Below are 22,309 nucleotides of genomic sequence, written 5' to 3' on the forward strand. Positions count from 1 at the left end.
ACCGTGTCCATGCAAGAATGGCTCTATAAATAGTTATTGATATAGATTATCCATTCCATACTAGAGTTAGCACGTGTGCATTGTGTGTACACAGAAAGTAAAACAAAGAAGAAAACAGACAAAACACTTGTCAAATTACTGTAGCAAGCACTGACACGTGTACCACTTATACATCGTCCACAGAGACACGTAGCAGTAATACACAACCATACCAAAACAACTACGTACGGAAACAAAAAAACAACCAAACATTATAAAATGGTTTTTTCTAAAGTTCAACAAGAACAAATAAAGCATCAGTGCTCTTCTTTACGATGGTTGGAAAAGGGATTCCAGGTTGTGTGCAATGTGGCACAAGGAGTAACCCATGCCGGTGTAAAGTGGTGGGGCCTACACTCGGGTTCGTGGCGTTTGTGGCAGCGGCGGCGGTGGAGTGGCCGGTGGGGGCTTTGCTGTACTATTGCTTTAAGCACATGAAGGGTCGCAAAATCATGGCTCATCCTGCCACTGTTATATACCCGAAAGTCATCAATGCCATCCCCATCTAACTTACTAGTTCTATACTTCTATTTCCCAGTTCTATATGTACCATCATCATATCTGTTTTAATTGGAAATGGATATTAGATATATAATAATAATGATGATAATAATAAACTAATTACTCAAACTAAGTTTTTCTCCTTCGCTTTAACATTTGTATTGCAACATTGTATGAATGGATTTTGTCTCTAAGGGGTTTTCCTTACATCATATCAGAGTTCATGTATTTGTTAAACATTTTCATAAAAATTTACGTTTGTCCATTTTTAAAAGAGAGTTTTTGGAGCTACTATAGTTGGAATTTTCTTTTCGTTGATGTCTATGTTTATATAACATAGATTTACTTACATTTTTTTTTTTCTGTTTACAGTGGATATGTCTTTGAATTTAACTGCGATATTTCTTGCTCTAAAAAGAATGGTTTGCAAGCTTCCATACGAAACATATAATAAATATTTATAGTTCGGCAGTTAGACTCAGTTAAATCCACAATTAATAAATTTTAAAATTTTAATTGCATTCACTACTAAATAAAATATGAATTAATATTTTATTTAATAAATAATATTTTTCAATATTTTTTTAAAAATGATAATGTAAACAATAAATTTACTTTTTGTACATCTTACTTGCAATTTTAAACACTAAAAACAAGTTTGTAGAAAATATTTTTAAAAGAATATTTCATATATTAACAAGATACACTTGAAAGGTTTTTAAGAAAATATTTCATATATTAACAAGATATGGATTCTGATGCTTATTAATTAAATTAATAATACAATTATTATTAAATGTAATATTTAGTTATTTAATAATTTTATTTCAAATTGGACTAAACAAAAATTAATGTCAAAATAGTGCAGAAAAAAATCACAAGAACAAAATAAATTGAAGTGGTAAAATATAAGAGATTTTGTACCAGTAGTACATGTGTGTTGTGTGTTCTTATTACAATGACAATGAGACTCAAAGACCTTAATATGTATATTACTAGTTAGAGCTTTGGTTAGAGCTTTTCCACGATGACAATAAGTTTTATATGGTGGTGTCTTACGATGGTTTAGAGACTTTGTTCATATGATAAGTTTTATATGGTGGTGTCTTACGATGGTTTAGAGACCTTATTCATATGAGGTGAGAGATTCCATTATTGAGGTTCCCTTATTACGTGGTGTGTTTAGGTAAAGCGTATATAGGGTGTGATTTGTATGAGTTTAAATCTCTCTCTTCATTTTAGAAATGAGGTATTTATAGAGGTCTCTTGGATCTGGGCTAGGGATTCAAATAATGATTTACCCTAGCATCGTAACTAATGAGTGTGGTCATGGAGGACTTGGTCATTGTGGAGAAAGTGGTTTCTTCATTTGACTGTTGGTCATTGTGCGTCCACGTCATAACTCACGTTTACTGGGCGAGTGGGCAGTGCAAGCTCACCTTAGGCGGCCTTGCGGTCCCTTTCAGGCAACCGTATGGCTCATTCTGGCATCCCTGGTTATATAGGGTAGCTCGTCCCTTTGCTAGGGTGAAAATCAGTCGAGTCGAACTCACCTCAGCTCAGTTCGACTCGTTAATAATTAGTTCAGCTCAAATATCAGTTCGAGTTGTCACAAACTTTTTTTCTAGCTCAAACTCGATTTGTCAGAAATTCACGAACAACTTGGTTCCACTCGTTAGGTTCATCTTGTTAGCTTCAACTCGCTTGTTTTATGGACTTAAAAGTCATTTTTTAAAATTTAATTTTTTTATTTTATAAATTTGACATTTTAAAATAAAAAATATAGAAATAAAATAAAGTTATAAGATTCGAATTTATACGATGTTGATTTTATATGTATAATTATTCTTAGAAATATTTTTCTACTTAAAAGTATAATTATCAATTAAAATCGTTAGATGAAAAGAAAATATGGGGATAAGATTTAAAATAAATATTTAAACATACTCTTAAAAACAATATAATCCATCTCATATATAATCGAGTTGACTCATGAATCTAATAAGTCGAACTCTGTATAGTTCAACTTCAGTTCATTTAGTTAACAAACTTAGTTTTTAGCTCATATTCAGCTCATTTGGTTCATGAACCTAGTTCAACGATTTAATTGTCAAACCGAATTCCAAACTATTTTTGAATTGATTGGGTACATTGTCACTCGTACCCCTCGCTGTGATGCCTAGCCATCCCTCTTTTCGATGGATTGTCCCCTCTTAGGGACCTAATAAAATTGTATTAGTACATAGTCTCTCAAGCTCGAGAGATTGAAAAGGACAAAATAGTTTAATCTTGACTAAATCATTGAGGTTTTTCTTTTCCAATATTCTCCCAACGACTTCCTTGTTTTTACCATATGATCCTACTTTTTTCCTCTCTTTAGTTATTCCTCGTATTACCATTGTCTTACTTTTGCTAGACGACATTTTTTTGTTTTTCCTTTGTTTCCTCTCATTCTTCTCCACGTGTTTCCTTGTGGTTGGACCATTCAAATTGTTTCCATTTTGTCTGCTGGTAATAATTAGTTGACCAATTGTTGCTTTTCTCGTATCCTCACTAACAATCTTTTGTCTTTTATTTACAAAAGAAAATTAAATGCATTTCATTGCTCAATATAAGAAGGAGTCAAATTTATAAAATTATGCCTAGTCCAAAAATTGACCGCCTTCGCAAGGGAATGAGCAACCACATTCGTTTGGCGCTTAATAAACTTCACCTCAAAGTTGGGAAAAACATGTAAAAAACTTATAGTAATTACATGTAATGACCCTTTGATTTAATATTTCCTTTTGAGTTCCATCATTAATTGTAGTTCCTATTCTAGTATTTCATCATTAAGGCTAATAAATCTTGATCCCTTGTTTTCCTCCTGGCCATTATTGACATTAACTCCTAGCGGTGCTACGATCTAAGCACCTACCATAACCATTCTCTCCAGCCTCATATCATTTGCCTAATTCATTCTACGATTCCTTCTTAGATTTTGAATTATCATTCAGGGTCCTTTAACGTTTGAATCATCATTTCTTCTCGTCATGTTCTGCACTTATTGAGCTTCCAATTCAAGTTCAGTCATTCCATCCTTTGCAGCCTTCTTATTCGTGCATCCTTCATTATAATGATTCCATTTTTGACTTATGAGGCATAGAAGATGGAGACCTTCATATTCAACTTTGTAGTGTTTGACTTTGATGGAGAACATTGCTAGAAGCAGTTTTGTCAAATCTATTTTAACACACGGCCTTGAATATTTGCCTCTTTTCTACGTAAGAGTATTTATATCAACCTTGACTATCACACCTGTGCGATTTCCTATAAAAGACAACACTTTTGCATGATAGTATTCAATGGATAACTCAAAAATCCTAACCCAAAGTACTACCTAAGGACAAAAATTACCACTCCACTCTCTAATGGAAAGATAGTGGTCGTAGATGAGCCACTGTCCATCCATTAGAATTGCGTATTGATCTCATTCACTTGTCAACATCATTATGATATATTCTTGTCCTAAGTCCACTATGTTTAGGTCTCCTCTTCTAGTCCACAAATGTCGTAGCCTGTTTTCAAGGGCTTTGTAGTCAATCCTCCTTCCAAGCATTTTCACAATGACTCATTTCTTCGATAGCTTAGCAATTGTTTTTTCTTCATGTTCAAATAGTATGATTTTAGGGCATTCATACTCTCCAAACTTATTCTTCTCTATCCTTAGTTCTCCATTTTCATCAATCTCCTAAGAACTTCCTTCGATATCCTAGAGGTTCATCTTCCTATATAACCGCATTCTTATACAAAACAACCCCATTTACAACATTCTCTGCATGAACCTGATCACTATGCACCAATGTCACTAGTGCATTGTGATTCTCACTTTCTTTCATTCGTTTAGTACTCATATCTTTCATTTCATCTTCTCCCACTTAGTTCGCACGATTTCTGTTTTCAGTTTCCTTAAACTCTAACATAGCATTTTTGTACATTTTTACATTTCTATTTTATTTTCTAAATATCGATTTTACATAATTATAATTTGATGGTTATAACTAGGGCTGTATTTGGTCCATAGGATCCGAGAACCGGACCGGAAACCGGACCGGTGGAACCGGTCCATTGGACCGACCAAATGTTATTCGGTCTGGGAATGGGTAATTTTTGTATCCGATACTAAAATTAGATACTATATTGGATACTTATTGGATACTTTTGTTGGATATCCGAAGTAATGGTCCGGTTTCGGTCCAAAAAATTGATCCATTACTGTTTCGGTCCGGTCCGGATTTACCCGATATTATTTCGGTCCGGCTCTCGGGATAGCAAATGCCCGGACCGAACCGGACCGAAAACAGCCCTAGTTATAACTTATAACTAAAATAATGTTCCTGTACATTTTTGTGGGTCCCTCGACGGGTTTCGATCCAATTGGCAATGGCCCTATATGAGAGAATCTAATCACAAGCTTAAAATACTTGTTTAGAAAAGGGACATTTAATAAACGCAACAAAACTCACCACTTCGCTGCCGCTTTGCCCTTGTTGTTTAAGAAACATTCCGAATTTGCAACAGTGAACTACTCAACTGACCAAAAACGCAGTCTCAGATCATCGTCAACCTCCCTTAACAGCAGTAACAAAATCTTTAAGGTAGGGATTTAGCTCCCCTTTCGATAACCTAATTTGATGCGCTGATTCTATATTACATATGCATTGCGTTTGATTCTATTACCATTAGCAACCGCCACTGTTATTCAAGCAAACCGCTGATTCCTATTATGATTTTTTTTTTTATATTTCTTCTTACAATCTCTACTTAGAGTTGATTTGATTATAACTGTATCATTTTTTTTTTTAAAAAATTGAAAAAGTTGTGATAAACTGATAATGATTGTAATTTTGCAGTGTACCATCCACTCTCAGAGATGGGTGTAGTGAAAGGTGTCATATTGGATGAATCAGTTCTCTTTGTTGGAGGAGAAGGTGATGATGACAAAAATGTATCATCACTACAACGAGGAGTTGAATCTCTCATCAAACCACTCTTTTTGTCCCGAACACGTATTGGAATCGCTTATAGTGTTGATCTTCCGACCGATAAGGTTAGTATTCTGAAAAGAATATCTAGTTTATATTCACTTCATTGCTTTATCTTAAATGATCCTGTAAATGAAGTTGCTATGCCTGATTGGTGTAATGCTGAAAATGAGAGTATTATTTATCTGGTTTCTAGTCAAAAGTTGTTATTAGGTAAATTAAGAAGCTATAATTGGTTGGTTGTTGTTCTGAATGTTGGAGGTGAAAATGAAAGTGGCAGTTCTCGTGAATCCGACACTCCAAATATTGATAACCTAGCAGAGTTGCCATTGAACATTTGTCGGTTAAATAAAAAGTTAACCGGAAACAATTTCTTGACTGTGGGTTATATGATGAAGCCTTCTCGTGTTGAAGATTTTGCGAAGAGGGGTGCGTTCCCTTTGTATCCTACGGAAAATGGTTTAATGTTTGTGCCTCTTATGGTCACGCTTCCTTTAGCGTCTCAGTTAAAAGATGTTGACATTGTTCTTCATAAAGCCACTGATGAAATTTTATCTGTTGAAGAGAACAAACTTACGTTTACACCAAAAATGCAAGAACTGCAAAGGTATTTGGATCAGAATCAGGATTTCTGTGTGGTTGATCCATTGGTTAAGATTTATCCTATATTGGATCGGCTAGAAATTCAACAAGTTCTACTTGGCTTGTCAGAACTGAATACCGTAGGTAGCTGTTTGATAAGAGGGGCCCGTTTTCTGAAGGTTGATAATTTTAGCGAAGTTAATTTTGCATCTGAATTAGCTATAGCTGGATTGTCTCTTCCGTGTATAGTGAAACCTAATGTTGCTTGTGGTGTCAGTGATGCTCATAAGATGGCAATAGTTTTCAGAGTTGAAGATTTTAAGAGGATAAACGTTCCTCTACCAGCTGTTATTCAGGAATATGTGGATCATTCGTCCACTTTATACAAGTTTTATGTCTTGGGTGAGAAGGTTTTCTATGCTGTCAAAAAGTCGATACCAAATGCTGATATTTTAATGAAATCATCTAGTGGTGATGATCTCAAACCTCTAGAGTTTGATAGTTTGAAATCTCTACCCACCGCCGAAAGCAGCGTTGTGGCTTCTGATGCTAGTAACGAGTCTATTGATCTTAAGCTGGTTACAGATGCTGCAAATTGGCTTAGGAAAAAGCTTAGTCTCACAATCTTTGGTTTTGATGTTGTTATTCAAGAAGGAACTCGTGATCATGTAATTGTGGATGTAAACTACCTCCCATCATTTAAGGAAGTACCTGATGACATCTCTATCCCTGCCTTCTGGGCAGCCATTAGAAATAAATTTGACAGTATGGTTTCTAAACAAGCACGTGCTTGAATGAACATCACGCCTTTGACAGGAAATTTTGCCAGTGATTGCATCAGAAACGTTGACCAGATAGCGGATCTTATCATGCTAAAAATGAGGTTGAATAATTTTAGTGTTGCATGTTTGAAATTGGAATACTTAACAGTTGGTTATTTTTACAATTCAGTGTAATGCTTCTGCTATTTGGTGTTTTATTGCCTTGCATGAAAAATAAATTATGTGAAAATTTGTTGAATGCTGGTAATTAAATCTTTATACATGTGAGGTGATATATGTTGGTCTAAGTCTTCAAAATCATTTTATTCCTTTCATTGAAACATATAATTGACATAGAAAATATTTATTTTACCTCCTTTTTCTCTCTAAAATCCCTATACAAACATAGGTCTGAGTCTTCCACACAAATTGATCTTTCTTACTATCCATAACCAAGGGAAAAAAACTCACTTCTGGTCATCTTTGCCTAAACATCAAGCCTAATCTGAGTACTATAAGTGTTAAAATGCATAGACATGTCTATGAATCCATTTGCTAGAGTTGAGGACAAAAATAACTTGCTTCAGAAGCTCCCACACAAAAGGGTTATGTTGGTGCTACTATGTCTTTCTTAAGGCTAAAAAAACTAGTACTACTATTGACAAGTGAAGAGACTATTGAGCAGCTGCTTCTTCATGAATTTCACCTTCTTCCACTGGACTGAAACTTACTCGTTTCTGAAAATTCAAATTTAACCAATAACATTAGCTTAATTTCATATTACCTCATACCATTATTATATATAATTTGTTGTAATTGTTTGGAAGATGTAAGTTTGAACAAAATATTTCAACAATGTTAAAAATAAGCATAATCAACTTTTGAAGTTATCTCATTCTTACATTTGACTTTGCTTATGTATTCCACATGTAAGAATACGGCGTGAGGCATGTTACCATGTTATATAGCTTAGTAAGAAACGTCATAAACAACATAGAAAGCATAAGATAAGATAAGAGAAAATATTCATCCACGTTATGTAAAATTTGCAATAAAATTTTAGTTCCTTAGCATCAGCAAGATAAGATTGATTGCAACCCATAGCATAAGTGAAATAAATATTCATAATCTGTCCCAGTTATGCTTTTCATTCTTAAGATTTTATCCCCTTTTCTGTATATAAAATGGTTGCCGGAATTTTCGGTTATTGAGTTTGAAAATGTCAATACTTTGACATGAATTTTCGGTTATTTAGTTTGAAAATGTCAATACTTTGACATTGAAATTTGATCTTATTGCTAAGTTATTATTCAATACCATCTTATGGTCAGCTAAAAAGAAAATTCTTAGATCCAGATTTTTTTTGTTGATTCATCATTCCATATAAATACTCTTCTCACGTGGCTTTGGTTTAATTATAAAGTCATACTTTTTAAATTTAAATGATGTCTAATTGTTATTAACTAAAATTCATGAGTCACAATAATTCACATAAATTTTACAAAACCTCATAATTTTTTTTAAAATAAGTAGAGAGTGAGAGAATGTGTTGAAAACATATGATATACTGTATATCGTTACTCATTGTATCAATCAAATTTTTATAAATACATTTATACATTAATTTAAAAATATTCTCTAATTAGCTAACATGAATTTATTTATTTTTGACAGCATTTAACTATCATGAATTTTATTAATTCAAATCCATGAAAAACACCAGCATGCACATAAAAGTCATTACATAAGTAAATTCTTTGGTATTCAAAGTATCGGTATTTTTTAATGTACATAAATTTAAAACTTTAATTTATCTTATAATTAAATATATTAAATATAATATAATATTGAATATTATTGTATCACGGACCGAATCTACTGTTACTTAATTAAATTAAAGAATATCAAAGAATTGACCTATATTTTATGTCAAAATATAATACTGAAAAAAATATTTTCAATAATATATTATGGTGAGAAAGTATATTATGAAACTCAAAATTTTCACATCACAGTAATAAAATAATTAAATTACAATACAAACAACAATACACTTCCAAAACCAGCAAAGAAAAAATATCGTGTATACACACCAAAACCTTTGAAATTCTTATTTAAGTTTTATTTATTTTCAATAATCAATAATATAATGATAATAGCAATAATGCAACAATCCACATGCAAGTTGTCAAAAAAAAAATCCCACATTCACATGCAAAATCCAAACAATTCCCGTATTTTCAAAAAACTGAAAATGCAATTAACAACACTAAAAATCAACAAAATAATAACAGATGAAAATTGAAAAAAAAAAAACACATACTCTTCGTGACCTTTGATTATTCATCTCAAATTTGCCTTCATTCACCTCACCACCACCCTCCACGGCGGCATTATTCCCCATATACAAACTCAAAATCTTCTCCGCCACCTCCGTTCCGTCGCAACTCTCCTCCATCAACCTATCCAACTGCGCCTTCGGCAGCCTCATTTTCACCCGAGTCGACCCATCACGAACCAAACCCGGTCCACCATCACCCAAACTAGACCGCTTCACCAAAGACACATCCGAAACGCTCCGTTTCGACAACATCAGAAAATCGAGCCTCTCCATAGCATTCATGCCACGTAAACCAGTAGATCGCGCCCTCCGTGGCACTGGCTCGGGCTGAAGCTTGGGTATTTCAACTAAGAAGTATATTTTCTTGGGCTTTAGTTCTTGGTAGGGCTCAAGCGGCTTGGCCCGAAGCCCGAACTGTTTAACGGCTTGTGAGTCGAGAAGAGCGTGACCGGGGTAGTGCTTAACGACGTCGTTTGCTCTAGCGGGAGTTTTTAGCTTGAAGGTTTCTCCGTTTATTTTCATCACCTTTGCTTTTTTGCTTCTTCTAATCATAACGTTTCCCATTCTTTTTCTTTTGATATTTTCAATTTTGATTGGTTGAGTTTCTATCTTTGTAGACTAGACTAGAAGGTTATAATATTAATAGGAGGTGATAATAATAAAAATAATAATATATTAATACTTGCTATAGTTATTAATATTGCCGTCACGGGATACGTTATTTAGTAAGTTTTTTTTTTAAATGAAGATTGATATAAATAAAAGAAGATTGGAACAAAAAGATAGGGGGACATCCACCAATACCCTATCACAAATTAACAAACCTAAAGAAAGGCATCCCAAGCCTATTCTTTACAAAATCTGCCCTTAGGCTAATCGGGATGGAATCAAAAAAAGAATAATCAGTAAGGTTAAGACCTAAGTTAGCAAGCTTATCAGCACAACTATTACCCTCCCGAAAAATATGAGAGACCACAAAATGCCAATTAGTAATTAAATTTATACAATTCACCCATCTATTTCTAATTATCCACGGAACCAAGTATGGAGGATTAAAAGCCTTGACCACCGCCACGGAATCGGACTCCAACCACAACCTATGCCAATTTCTCTCATGGGCGAACTCAATAGCAAACATTGCACCGGAAAGTTCGGCGATGAGAGAGTTTGACACATTTAAACCCGCAGCAAAAGCACCCAAAAATTCTCCGTTACAGTTTCTAGCAATGCCTCCGCAAGCGGAAAGACCAGGAGAAAAAGCACCATCACAATTAATTTTGATCCAATTCAACGGGGGAGGTTTCCAAATGACCTCGACAATGTTAGGAGCTCTGGGAGGACGGATAACAACTCTAAACCTCTTAAGGATTTCAAAGTCAGATATATTCAAAAACGAGCCATCCGTGTTACTAGCAGCTAAAGCGACAGCGTCTAAAATGAACGACACCGAAGAGTTGAAACTAAAATTGCTATCTTGAAATCTGACCTGGTTGCGACCATACCAAAGAGAATGGAGAATGTAAATAACCGCAGCCGTGATAACAGTCCGTCTCTGACCCGTACCAGCAGAATTGAGGAGAAATTCCACATCCTCCCAACCACTAACCCGCCTATGACCCTCCAGCTTATAATTTAACCAATTCCAAAAAAGAGCAGCAACATTGCACTCAAAAAAAAGATGCTGGATCGATTCCTCCGCTGCCCGACAAAGATCACAGCGAGAAGGAAAAGAAAAACTCCGCCGCTTCAGCTGATCATCTGTGGACAACTTATTATAAAGAAGCTTTCACATAAAACACGACTTCGATGGGGGAATTGATTTTGACCAAATCCAACTCCACCAGCTTTTACGAATGCCTCTCGCCCTTTTGAAATTAAAACAGTCTTTAACCGACAAATCTCCAAGATGAGAATGATTCCAAACTCTCGCATCCGGCCGAAGAAATAGTATGTGAATTAGTGGAAATTCTCATATAAATTAAGAAAGTATCTATGACTTTATTTATAATATATATTTATTTATCTAATAGTAGTGTGAAACTATAGATTTACAAAGCTAAATAAAGTGTTCCAGGTTAATGTAGATTTGATGGTTGTAATATAGCTGCTACAATTACATTTTTAGCCATTGCTGGTGTGTTTGTTGGATGAATTAAAACTAAAATTTCCAGAATATTATTGTTAGGAATTTTATTACTATCAGTATGTTTGGTAAATAAATAGAATTTTCGGAATTTTTTTTAGGTTTTATTTTAATTAAATTTTAGAAATTAAAAATTAAAAAATAAATGTGTTAAAATAATGAGTGAGAAATTATGGTATATTATTTTATATTCTCATAGGAATATAAGATTCTCATCCTTTATTATGATAATAAAAATGAAGAAATTCATTAACAAAACATATTCTTGGGAATACAAAGTATTCGGATATAATTTATCAAAATTTGAAACAAACAAAGATATATGTGAATTCCAATGTCACATTTTCGAAAATAACATTTGTATCCATGAAACAAATATCCCTAAGTTATGTTTTGCGTCGATAAGAAATGTGTTTATAGCTGATAAGAAGTAGATGTGGGTAGTTGATTATAATGGCGACGTGGTTGATATATTGCAGTTTGCAGAAAATACTTTGTTATAGGGAAACGAAACTTAGAAGCAGGTTTGGGCTCTCAAAGCGGAGTTTAGGGGGTTCAAAGTGGCGTCAGGTTTAGGAGTCAACTATCTCAAAAGCAGATTAATCGGTATAAATATCAGTGTTCATTTTCTTGCAGCAACAACCAATTTTTGTCTTGTAGGATCGATGATAGTTCGTTTACTTTTCTTGGGATTCCTATAGGTTGTAATCCTAAGAAAATAGCGATGTGAAAACTGTTAATTGTGAAGTTTAAGGCTCGGTTAAATAAATGGAAAGGGAGGTTACTAAGTTTTGGTGGAAGAATAACTTTGCTTAAACCTGTTTTATCTAGTATTTCTATCTTTCTAATTTTTTTTCTACTGAGCCCCTGTTTGCTATGAGATCAAGAAGATCCAATCTAATTTTCTGTGAGGGGATAAGGAAGACAAGAGGTAGATTCATTGAGTAGGGTGGGATCATATTTGTTTAGTGTTGGAGAAAGGTGGAATAGGCGTGAAGAAGATTGAGGAGTTCAATGTGGCGTTGCTCTTTAAATGGAGATGGAGGATCCTTAAACTTGAAAATTCTTTATGGATGAATTTATTGATGGCTAGGCACAGTTCGTTGAGGAACCAAATGATCTCTAGAACCGTCTCTAGAACTACATTTTCTAATTCAGCATGGTGGAATGATTTGGTAAAGGTGGAAAATTCTTTACCCAAGCTAGTTTTTGTCAGAAATTTAAAGTTTGAGTTGGACAGTGGGAATTCCATTCTCTTTTAGGAGGTCAAATGGTTAGAGACTCTTGCTTAAATGATACTTTTCTAGGTTTGTATTATATTAGTTCTATGAAGGAAACAGTGGTGGCAAGCATGGGTAGCTAGGAAGCTGGAACTTGGTTGTGGGGAGATTTTGGCCTCGGAATCGATTTGAATCGGGTTGATGCGAGATGGGAGCAGAACCTGTGTGTGATGTTATACTCTGCAGCTCCGGTCAACTATCAATCGGATATGGTGGTTTGGGGGATGGATGTTGACCAGAGTTACACAATAAAAATATGGTATAATTTGGTGGCTCGGTGGCGTGAATTAGCAATCGACGAAGACGGTTTCTAAAAAACGCTTGATTTTCTCTGGAAATTTGAGGTCCCGTTCAACATTAGATCATTTGCGTGGAATCTTCTTCTCTGTAGAGGTATTGCTACTCTGCTTTCTGACCTTAAATGTGTGTTTTGCTTAGAGGAGGAGGAATCGTTACTTCACCTCTTTCTTCTTTGTCCCATTTGGATGACTGTGTGGAAAGAGATTGAAAATTAGATAGGGTTGATGCTGGATCCTGAAGTGTTCTTATGGAAAAATTTCTGCCATTTGTTTACTAGCATCAAGAAGAAGAATGTAAAGGTGAACAAGGAGAGAGTTATTTGGTTTTCTGATATCCTTTAGAACATCAAATTGAAGGCGTGAAAATGGTTTTTTGTCGAAAAATTTCTAACACCAAGTGTAACTTCTATGAATTTTGCAAAAATCCGTTGTTTAATTTGAAGTGGGTTTCAATTGGTTAAAAAAATTTCTTGTTTCGAGCGTTGCTCCCGTCTTTTGTAAGCGTTGTCTTTTGTAAGCGGGTTTGAGTATCTCTAGTATTTAATTCATTGAAATTTTTGTTTATATAGAAAATATGACTCAGATATTTTTATTTTTAAAATTTTGACAAAATAATTTTGTTAAAAAATTAATATATTTTGGAGTTAATTTTATCTTCCTTAAAGTTAAAATTAAAGTTTTTTCAAAGAGATGTCTAAAAATGTCAACACCTAATAAACATGTGGAGCCAAGCCAAACTTTTAACGTCCCATTGAAAAATAGAAAAAAGAAAAAGATGTGGATTCCCATCGGTATTTCGTTTCATATCAGATTTATAAAAGTAACACTTGTCCCAACATTTGATAAAAGTTAAAACGTTAAAAATAGAAATTTCACCGAGGGTAGATGATTAAAGAGTTTATAATATAAAGCCAACTGGTTTAGGCCATTTGGATTATAAAACTCGCAATAAAACTAAAACTTTCTAGATACTATAATTCATTATGATTTTTGAATAATATTGTTCATCGTATGTATAGAGTAATTATAAAAAAATACGTATATATACTTCTAGAGTTCTAAAACTACGCATGCTGCATGGCTTTTAACATGTTAGGCAACTTTTGGAAGGGAAGAAAATGGCCATTTAGAAGTCTCTATATTTTCTTCTACTATTTTCTTTTTTATACTTTCAAGTTTGAAATGATATGTGTCTATTTCAGTGTCATATTCAGATTCAGGGAGGTTTTTTTTGGCATGTTATATTAAATTCTTAACAATATGGACTTTTTTTTCCAGATCTACTATTCTGTTTTTTGTTTTCATATTTTGTGTCGGCACACTTGACATATCAAAATGCAATATTTATCATTATATAATTAGTTCTGAAAATGCAACTATCTTATTTTTAATTACTTTGATTATTATTTATTTGTGTATGATTTAAATATGAAGTTTGTATTTGTTATCATAAATCTTGTGTTTTGTTAACCAAAATATATTTTAAACTAAATAAATAAATAAAAATATATAGCTACAGTACAGGTACTAGAAAAGCTAACATGAAAACCGTTAAGAACAATTAACCTAATTGGTACCAAGTCCTTTCAAAATCTAAGTCTTGGAACATATCTAATGCAATCTCACCAAACAACGACTCAAATGTCTGTAGTTATAACTATAGTCCTTCTTAATTTATGTAAAATACCAAAGGCAACTTAAAATTTGAGACCATTGACATATTAAATATTTTAATGGTTGGCACTATTGTTCCAAAACTTAAAATTATGAAGATTTGGCTTCTAATAATTCTTTATGAATAAATGTAAATTAAGTTATTTAATTAATTTCTTTTCAATTGTCACTTTTTAATATTTTATACATATTAAAATAATTAATAAATATTACTGTTTTAAATATAACTATTTAGCTTTTTTAATAATATTTTTAATTATTTTTCATTTTAATTTATTTTTCACAGTCATAAATAAAATAATTAGAAGTATTGTTGGAAAATTAATAATTAATATTACGTTTAATATTAAAACTAACAAATAAAAATAGTTTTTTTTTATAAAAGCAATGATTAAAAAGGAATTTAGGAAGTAATTAAAAAAGAAATTGAATTCTTTAATTTCAAGATTCGAAGATCCTATATTTCAACAAACTATACCTACCACTACCAAGGACGCTCTCTTCAACAAACATGAAAACATGCATCTTAAATTTCAGTATAATAACTTGGACCAACGCAACCTAACCTTTGGGGTACACTAGTATAGTCGTAATCATTGTAAAAAAAGTCTTATAATTTTGTTTAGAGGACACGTACTAATTAATTTAATTTTGAAAAATTATTTGAAAATGAAGTTTAAAATTTAAAAAATAAAACTAAATATATAACTTTTAAAATAGTATTTCAAAACGGATGACAACGGATTGGGTCGGTTGCGGGTTTCACACTACCCAAATCTGCATCCGAAATCGACATCCGAATCCAAATCCAAACCTAAATACTGTTCGAATGGCAAAATAACACTCACGCTCATTGGGTTCAAGTTTTTTCACCCAAATCCGAACCCGTAGCAAAATACATAAAATACATTTTTTCTACAATTGTTCAAGTGAGAACACTTGATTATTATGAGAAATGAGAACAATGAATCACGACCATTAAATTTTGATTTTGTTGATTTTAATGGACTGAATTGATTTCTCTTTCTATGTTGATTTAAAATAAATATTAAGGATCATAGAAAGAGAAACCAATTCGAGTTGACGGGGTCCTCATATAAAAATATATATATATATATATATATATATATATATATATATATATATATATATATATATATATATATATATATATATATATATATGAGGAGGGTTATATTTACTCCAGGAGTAAGTTATTATAACTTACTCCAAATCTAGACCATTGATTCTTCTCAATCTAATGGTTAAAAATAATAAGTAATAGTTTTCTCTCTCCACATTTAATTACTTATTATTTTTAACCACTAGATTGAAAAGAATCAATGGTTTAGATTTGGAATAAGTTATAATTTACTCCTGGAGTAAATATAACCCTCCTCTCTCTCTCTCTCTATATATATATATATATATATATATATATATATATAAGCAACTATGATTTCAGATGCGGGTTTCACAGTATCCAAACACGCATCCGACATATCGGGTGGCACCCGAACCCAGTCAACTCGAATTTTCACCCGTTGACTCGGGTTAGGGTGCGGGTGGACCCCGCGGGTGCTGGTCTGCTTGCCATCCCTAATTCCAAGCACCATATGCAATATGCTATTGCAGATATATATGGGGCGGGAGGGAACTATGACACTCATTAATTTCACGTGTCTCAGTTAGTTAGTGATGGACAAATTTGAATCGTCTGATTCAAATCGATCGATTTATTGTCTTTTTTATGCAAACGAATCGAGTCGGGTTGGTCGGGTGTCATTCAATTGTTTAATTTGGATAATATAGAGTTGCTTTGGTCGGGCTCAAATGATTATTTTGGAACCGACGAAAACCAAAATCGACTGAACCTAATTAATATTTATTTAAAATATTATTTATTTATTTTTATTACCATATGATTGACTCAATATAAAAATAAAAATGGGGTTCATAATATTATAAGATTATTATTATTTTTATAATTTAATTGTGTCATTGTGTAATCACAAGACTAGATATGCAACATGGACTTTTGAGTATTATTTAATTTGTGGTTTAAAATATGACAATGATCCAATTAACGTCAAATGATATTTGTAATATTATCATATAATAATAATTTTTTTCAATAATAAAGAATACTTTTCATTAACTTATTCTCAAATTTTAATAGTTTTTTAAAAAAATAGTAAAAGTTAAATGTCTCTGAATTTTATAAATGATGAGCCATTTTTATAGATTTACTTAATAAGTGTTAAACCGATCCGATTTACCCACCAAATCAAGTTAACCGAATTCGCCAAAAACCGAAATTTTATCAGTAAAATTGGGCCTTAAAAATGAAATCGCGGTTTACACCGAATTTAAGTTTTTGGCCCGAAACCAATCAGAAGCAACCGATTGTCCAACCCTTGTCCGAGTGGTAAAATTAATTATATTTTTGTATAAGCTTTTTTTTGTGTAAGCAAGAAATTAATATACGGGAGAACTAAGAGTTCTCCAACCTTAATACGTATAAATTAATGAGTTCAACTCTTGATTCCATCAATTTTATATTTATTCTCAAAAAAAAAAATGTTACTAACCACCACATCATCTAATAATACATGTTAATTTTTTAAAACAATTTTTTTACTATATCATTTATTTTTTGGCATGCCCAAAATTTTTCTTCAAGATCCTTCACTAACCAATGTATTTCTCACAAATACTATGTGTATTAGTGAAAAACTACAATCAGGGCCGGCCCAACACATCTCGAGGCCTTAGGCGAAATTTAAAATTAAATATTTTAATATTGTAAAAAATTCTAAAATTAATATAATTTAGATGTTTTAAGGTGTAAAATATTAAATTATTATAATTAATTTTATTTTACTTAATAATAAAATTAACTCATTTAAACACTCTTCTCATTATTTAAAAAAATCATAATTAAAAAACAATGTCACACTTATATAAAATTAGATATCAAGTGCCCTATTATATTAAAGAACTAAAAAACTTATTATCTATACTTGTGATTTTTAAAATAACAAATCAAACAATAATATATATGATAAATGATAAATGTTTGTTATTATTATATATTCAAAATAGGTGTTTTTTGTCAAAAAAAAAAAAGGTGTTATTATTTAAGGAAAAAACTTACCTATATTCATTAGGTGGTTTATGATATTTGTCAATGAAAATTTAATAAGTGAAAATGTAATAAGTGTGCTTTAACATTATTTAAGCAGTGAAAATAGAAAAAATTTATATATGAGTAAAGGAAAATTATACACTTATCATATTTTCATATTAGAAAATAATACAAACCACGTCTAAGAAATTGTATCTATCTATTCTCTATTATTTAATTGATTTATAATATAATTTAAAAATTTATTTTAAAAAATCAATTAAATAAAACTATATAAATATGAAATTAAGATGTGAGGCCCTAGGCGGTAGCCTTGGTGGCCTACCCCTAGGGCCGGCCCTGACTACAATGATATAGTTTTGTGTTTATGGGTTGTACTAAAATATGTTTAGGGCATTTGAACAACACATAAGGTTTGGTCACTCAGAGTAATGAGAAGTTATGTATGTGTGTTTTTAATGGAAAAATGAAGATCTCTTCTTATTCTTGAAATGAGGTATTTATATATGTTTCTCGAGCCTAAGATAAAGAGCTAGAGAGTGGCTTGCCCTAGTTTCGGGATCAAGGAATGTGACCATCAGAGGATTTAATCCCCTTAGAATCGTGAGGAGAGAGGTTTATTCCCTTTCATTGACCTTAAGATAAATTGTATTTGGGATACATCATTTGCCCACGTTCACTACGTGAATGGTGCTAATTCAGGCGACCCAAGTCGAATTAGGCTAACATGTATCAAATTGGACTAGCAGGTACCCCATTAGGCGACTAGGTTCCCATGTCGAATGAGTAGGTATTCAATTAGGTTAATAAGTACCCAGTTGGGCGACTAGATTTTCATGCCAAGTGAGTATGTACCCAATTGGGCTAGCAGGTACTCAATTGGGCAACTAGGTTCTCATGTCAGGCAAGTATGTATCCAATTGGGCTAGTTGGTACCCAATTGAAAGACTAGTTACCTAGCACATTTTCAAGCCATATATTATCCGATGTGAGACTCTTAACATTAACATCTATTTCAGTTTGCAGGGCGTTAAAATATAACGTCTTTTCATTTTCATTGTATTTTTTACTTTAAGTTAGGTTTTTTAGTTGGATAGTTTTATAAGTATGTTATAGTATGTTCTGACCCAAAACACTGCTATAGCCTATACATACAGTAGTGTCACATTTGTATTTTTTTAAAAACTTTTTTAGATTAATAAAATAATTTTTCTCAAATCACATTAATCTAATTGATTATATGTCAAGAGATCCTGTTAGAGATACTTGTTCTAATAAAGAAAATTTTACAATGACATTTAATTATAATTTTACTCATGATAAAGTAAGGAGAGAAATTATACTATCTTAGAAATACATTTCTGGATTTGTTTATATTATTTGACATATTATTGTGTTGTTTTAGACCATTTATTTTTATTGCTTTTGTTTTTTTGTCTCACACTTGTTCATTCTCAACAAAATTAATTATATTAGTGGATTTTCAACAAGAAAGTTGTAGTATAGTTGAACCTTTCAATTTCACATGTCTCTATTGTTAAATCTTTAAAATAAAACAATGGTGGTGTTGGTTGGTGCTGCCGAATGTTGATTGTGCCCTGATTATAGAAGGTTGGAATCATATACTAATTTTCGAAGGAACTTGTGTCATTTATTATTATTCTTGATTATTTCATTAACTTTACCATGATCTGTGTTTTCTTGACTGGAATCTTCATTTCTAATTTTTGCACGTTTATCCAATTTAGCCAAGTTGGAGGGTTGACAATGCCTGTGACCTTATAGCATTCTGCTCTTCTGCATTAAAGTCTATCTCATAGACATGTGATACAAAACTCAGAAGTATGTAATATTATTAGTTTTGATGATAAGCATTAGAAGTAGCTACCTTACTTATATTCTGTCTGGACATTTGGAAGTTGAAACTTGCAAGGGAAAATGAACTGCTTATATTATAGATATGCCTGAATTTAAGCTTTGAAAATCATGTTGGTACGAGCAAGAAAATAAAAAATAAACAAGTTGTTGCTTTTAGGAAAATCCTAAACTGTTTCTTTGTTTTCCATGTTCAAAATCTACAAATTGAGTGTTGCTCAGCATAAAAGAGCCAAAAGCCAACCAAAATAGTTTCTGCAGGTGAGTTCTTTCCTATGCATGTGTTTGGTCCTATAGCTACCAAAATGAATTAAGATTGTTTCTATAAAATTGATTTAGATTTAGTGTGTTTTTGGTAACTCGGTGGCCCATCGCTACCGTGTGTTTAAAAGCATTTCTACCGAGGTTTTGAGAAGCTACAAAGTGTAGCTTCTAGCTAACCTTGATTTTTTGCCGTGATTTCCATGATCACCGATCATAGGCTTAAATTGAGTTGAAGATAAAGTGTTTTATGTTTTGAATATAAAAATGGGTTGAAGAATACGTTTAAGTTAAAAATTACGTTCAAATTCAAAAGATACAAATTGTAGCTTAAAATAAAATCAACTCAAATACCATAATCAATTTTATTTCAAAAGAACCAAACTCGTCAAAATGAATTCTACATCTCTAGAATTGTTAACCAAACATACACTATATAACATTTATGCCTTAGCAAAGTTGTTATATCTTTTTGATGAATAAAGAAAATCTCACAGCTAAAGTTGCCAATGGTTTGTTAGTAAGTAGTCAATTCTCTCTCCTATTTCAATGCTTATTCTTGTTTCATATACTATTGTAACTCTAATTTTTATTTCAACTTCCTTTTGCATATGGTTGACAGTTATAAAATATGTTGGCTTATTATACAACAAGGGTGGCTTATACAATGTTTAGTACTCAATAAAGAAGATAAATATATAAATTAAAAATAAGAAAAATAAATAAACTTAACCTTCAATTTTTAGTACTGTCCTGACTTTGGTCCTACACCCCTTTGACAGTACTCTTGGCACATTAGAACCTTTCAATTGTAGTAGACACACTTTTTGTTTGCAGAAGATTAAGTGTCTTTGATTAAATTGATTTAGAATGAATTGATTTCATAAGGTTTATTTTGATTAAAAGGGAGTTAAGATGATAAGCAATGCTACATTAGATCCTAATCAACATTCACACAAAAAAAAAATAATAAGCATAATCAAACAAAAGAGTTAAAAAGCCAAAAAACAAAATGTGGATTCTAATCCAAGTCACCCATATCATAAACCACTTTCTCAGTCTCAGTAGTCTTACTCTAATCTTCTCGTTTCCCTTTGTTTAGGTATTGAAGAATGTTTTGGAGAAGGTCTCCATCCAGTTCACCATCCAAGCAATTTCCTCATCTTTCATGTCAGTTATGGGCGGGTCGTTGCGGCGAAGGCCTTCATACATCTGTCTTGAGATGTCTTTCAATCTCTGTCTACTCTCTGTATACACTTGTCCAAATCTTAGCAGGGCTTCTCGGTTATGGAAAATATGAGCCTTTTTCGTCTCGTATTCTTCACTTTGATCTTCCTCTTCTGAATCATCATCTTCTTGACTCCCTTCACTTTCATATTCCCCTTCAAATGGTCTCCAGTCAACAAACTCATCAACTTCCTCCGCTGTCCTTTTTCTCATCGGTATGACATTGAGGTTGAGCGCTTGCCACAAATTTCTCAAAAGATCTTCTATTCTCTGGTCATTCTCCATACCAACCTGACACTTGCGACACAAGACTTCCATTTCATGGGGAATAGAATCCCAATTTTGCATATCTGTATCAGGCTTTTGGTTTTGAGCCCTAAGACGCCTCCAATTTGGCTTCACCCTCAGAAGCATTCCTCGTTTACGCGTAGTCACATAATACTCTTCACACTTCTTAGAGCGAAATTGGTCACTGTCAAAGTTAGGTACGCTCGATGATGAGTCACTTGTCTTCCTCTTTTGATCTCTTACAATAGGAAATCTGGGAGCCCTGATTTTCACCTACATAATATCCAAGAAACCACTCAAAGGAAAACACAATTTCACAAACCGTATTACAAACCAAATGATGTGATTCTGAAAGATACGTATCGATATGGCTTGGAAAATAATTTTAATTTAATTTATCAATACATGTAATACTTCACAAGATTCAAGAATATCAATAAACCTCATTGTAGTGGCAACATCATGAAATTTCAACTAATGCAGAGAGATTCGTAAACTAAGAATCCAATTCCAACTAACGAACATGAAATTTCCACAAATCACAGTTAGGAACACATTAGTTATAAGTCTAATTTCAAATCGATAACATCAATTTAGGTAAACAGAAATAGTAAACAAAAAGGTAACAAATAAGGTCATGATCACATTCTAAGAATCGTGTATTACCGTGAGTATTAAAGTATACCTAAAACATAAAAGAACGTACCAGAATTAAAGAAAAAAGTTGCAATGGGGTTACCTATTGAAGAGAAGAACGGTGAAGGAGAAAGAAAGACTGAAGGAAACAAAGGAGAGAAGAGAGGATGATGAATAGTAACGTAACGGTAAATGTTAGTGCGGGCGTGCAAGAGGAAAATGGAAGGTTT

The 22,309-nt window shown here is 32.5% G+C and overlaps 4 protein-coding genes across 4 annotated transcripts; 2 read left to right on the forward strand and 2 right to left on the reverse strand.

The window, feature by feature from the left end:
- Positions 1-274: 274 nt before the first annotated feature.
- On the forward strand, positions 275-686 carry LOC131656092 (uncharacterized). The gene has a single exon (XM_058925872.1). The coding sequence runs from the start codon at positions 315-317 to the stop codon at positions 546-548; it is 234 nt and encodes a 77-aa protein (XP_058781855.1). The 5' UTR covers positions 275-314; the 3' UTR covers positions 549-686.
- Positions 687-5,017: 4,331 nt separating this feature from the next.
- LOC131661856 (inositol 1,3,4-trisphosphate 5/6-kinase 4-like) lies at positions 5,018-7,113 on the forward strand. The gene is made up of 2 exons (XM_058931496.1): positions 5,018-5,177; positions 5,433-7,113. The coding sequence occupies exon 2, from the start codon at positions 5,453-5,455 to the stop codon at positions 6,938-6,940; it is 1,488 nt and encodes a 495-aa protein (XP_058787479.1). The 5' UTR covers positions 5,018-5,177; positions 5,433-5,452; the 3' UTR covers positions 6,941-7,113.
- A 92-nt stretch (positions 7,114-7,205) lies between these two features.
- On the reverse strand, positions 7,206-9,856 carry LOC131661857 (uncharacterized protein At1g66480-like). Its single transcript, XM_058931497.1, has 2 exons — positions 9,231-9,856; positions 7,206-7,644 (listed from the first exon to the last, which is right to left on the reverse strand). The coding sequence occupies exons 1-2, from the start codon at positions 9,810-9,812 to the stop codon at positions 7,582-7,584; spliced, it is 645 nt and encodes a 214-aa protein (XP_058787480.1). The 5' UTR covers positions 9,813-9,856; the 3' UTR covers positions 7,206-7,581.
- Positions 9,857-20,775: 10,919 nt separating this feature from the next.
- On the reverse strand, positions 20,776-22,309 carry LOC131656093 (uncharacterized). Its single transcript, XM_058925873.1, has 2 exons — positions 22,183-22,309; positions 20,776-21,716 (listed from the first exon to the last, which is right to left on the reverse strand). Exon 2 carries the CDS (start codon positions 21,567-21,569, stop codon positions 21,027-21,029), a length of 543 nt encoding a protein of 180 aa, XP_058781856.1. The 5' UTR covers positions 21,570-21,716; positions 22,183-22,309; the 3' UTR covers positions 20,776-21,026.

Source organism: Vicia villosa, linkage group LG3, assembly GCF_029867415.1.
Source record: "Vicia villosa cultivar HV-30 ecotype Madison, WI linkage group LG3, Vvil1.0, whole genome shotgun sequence".
NCBI classification, from domain to species: Eukaryota; Viridiplantae; Streptophyta; class Magnoliopsida; order Fabales; family Fabaceae; genus Vicia; species Vicia villosa.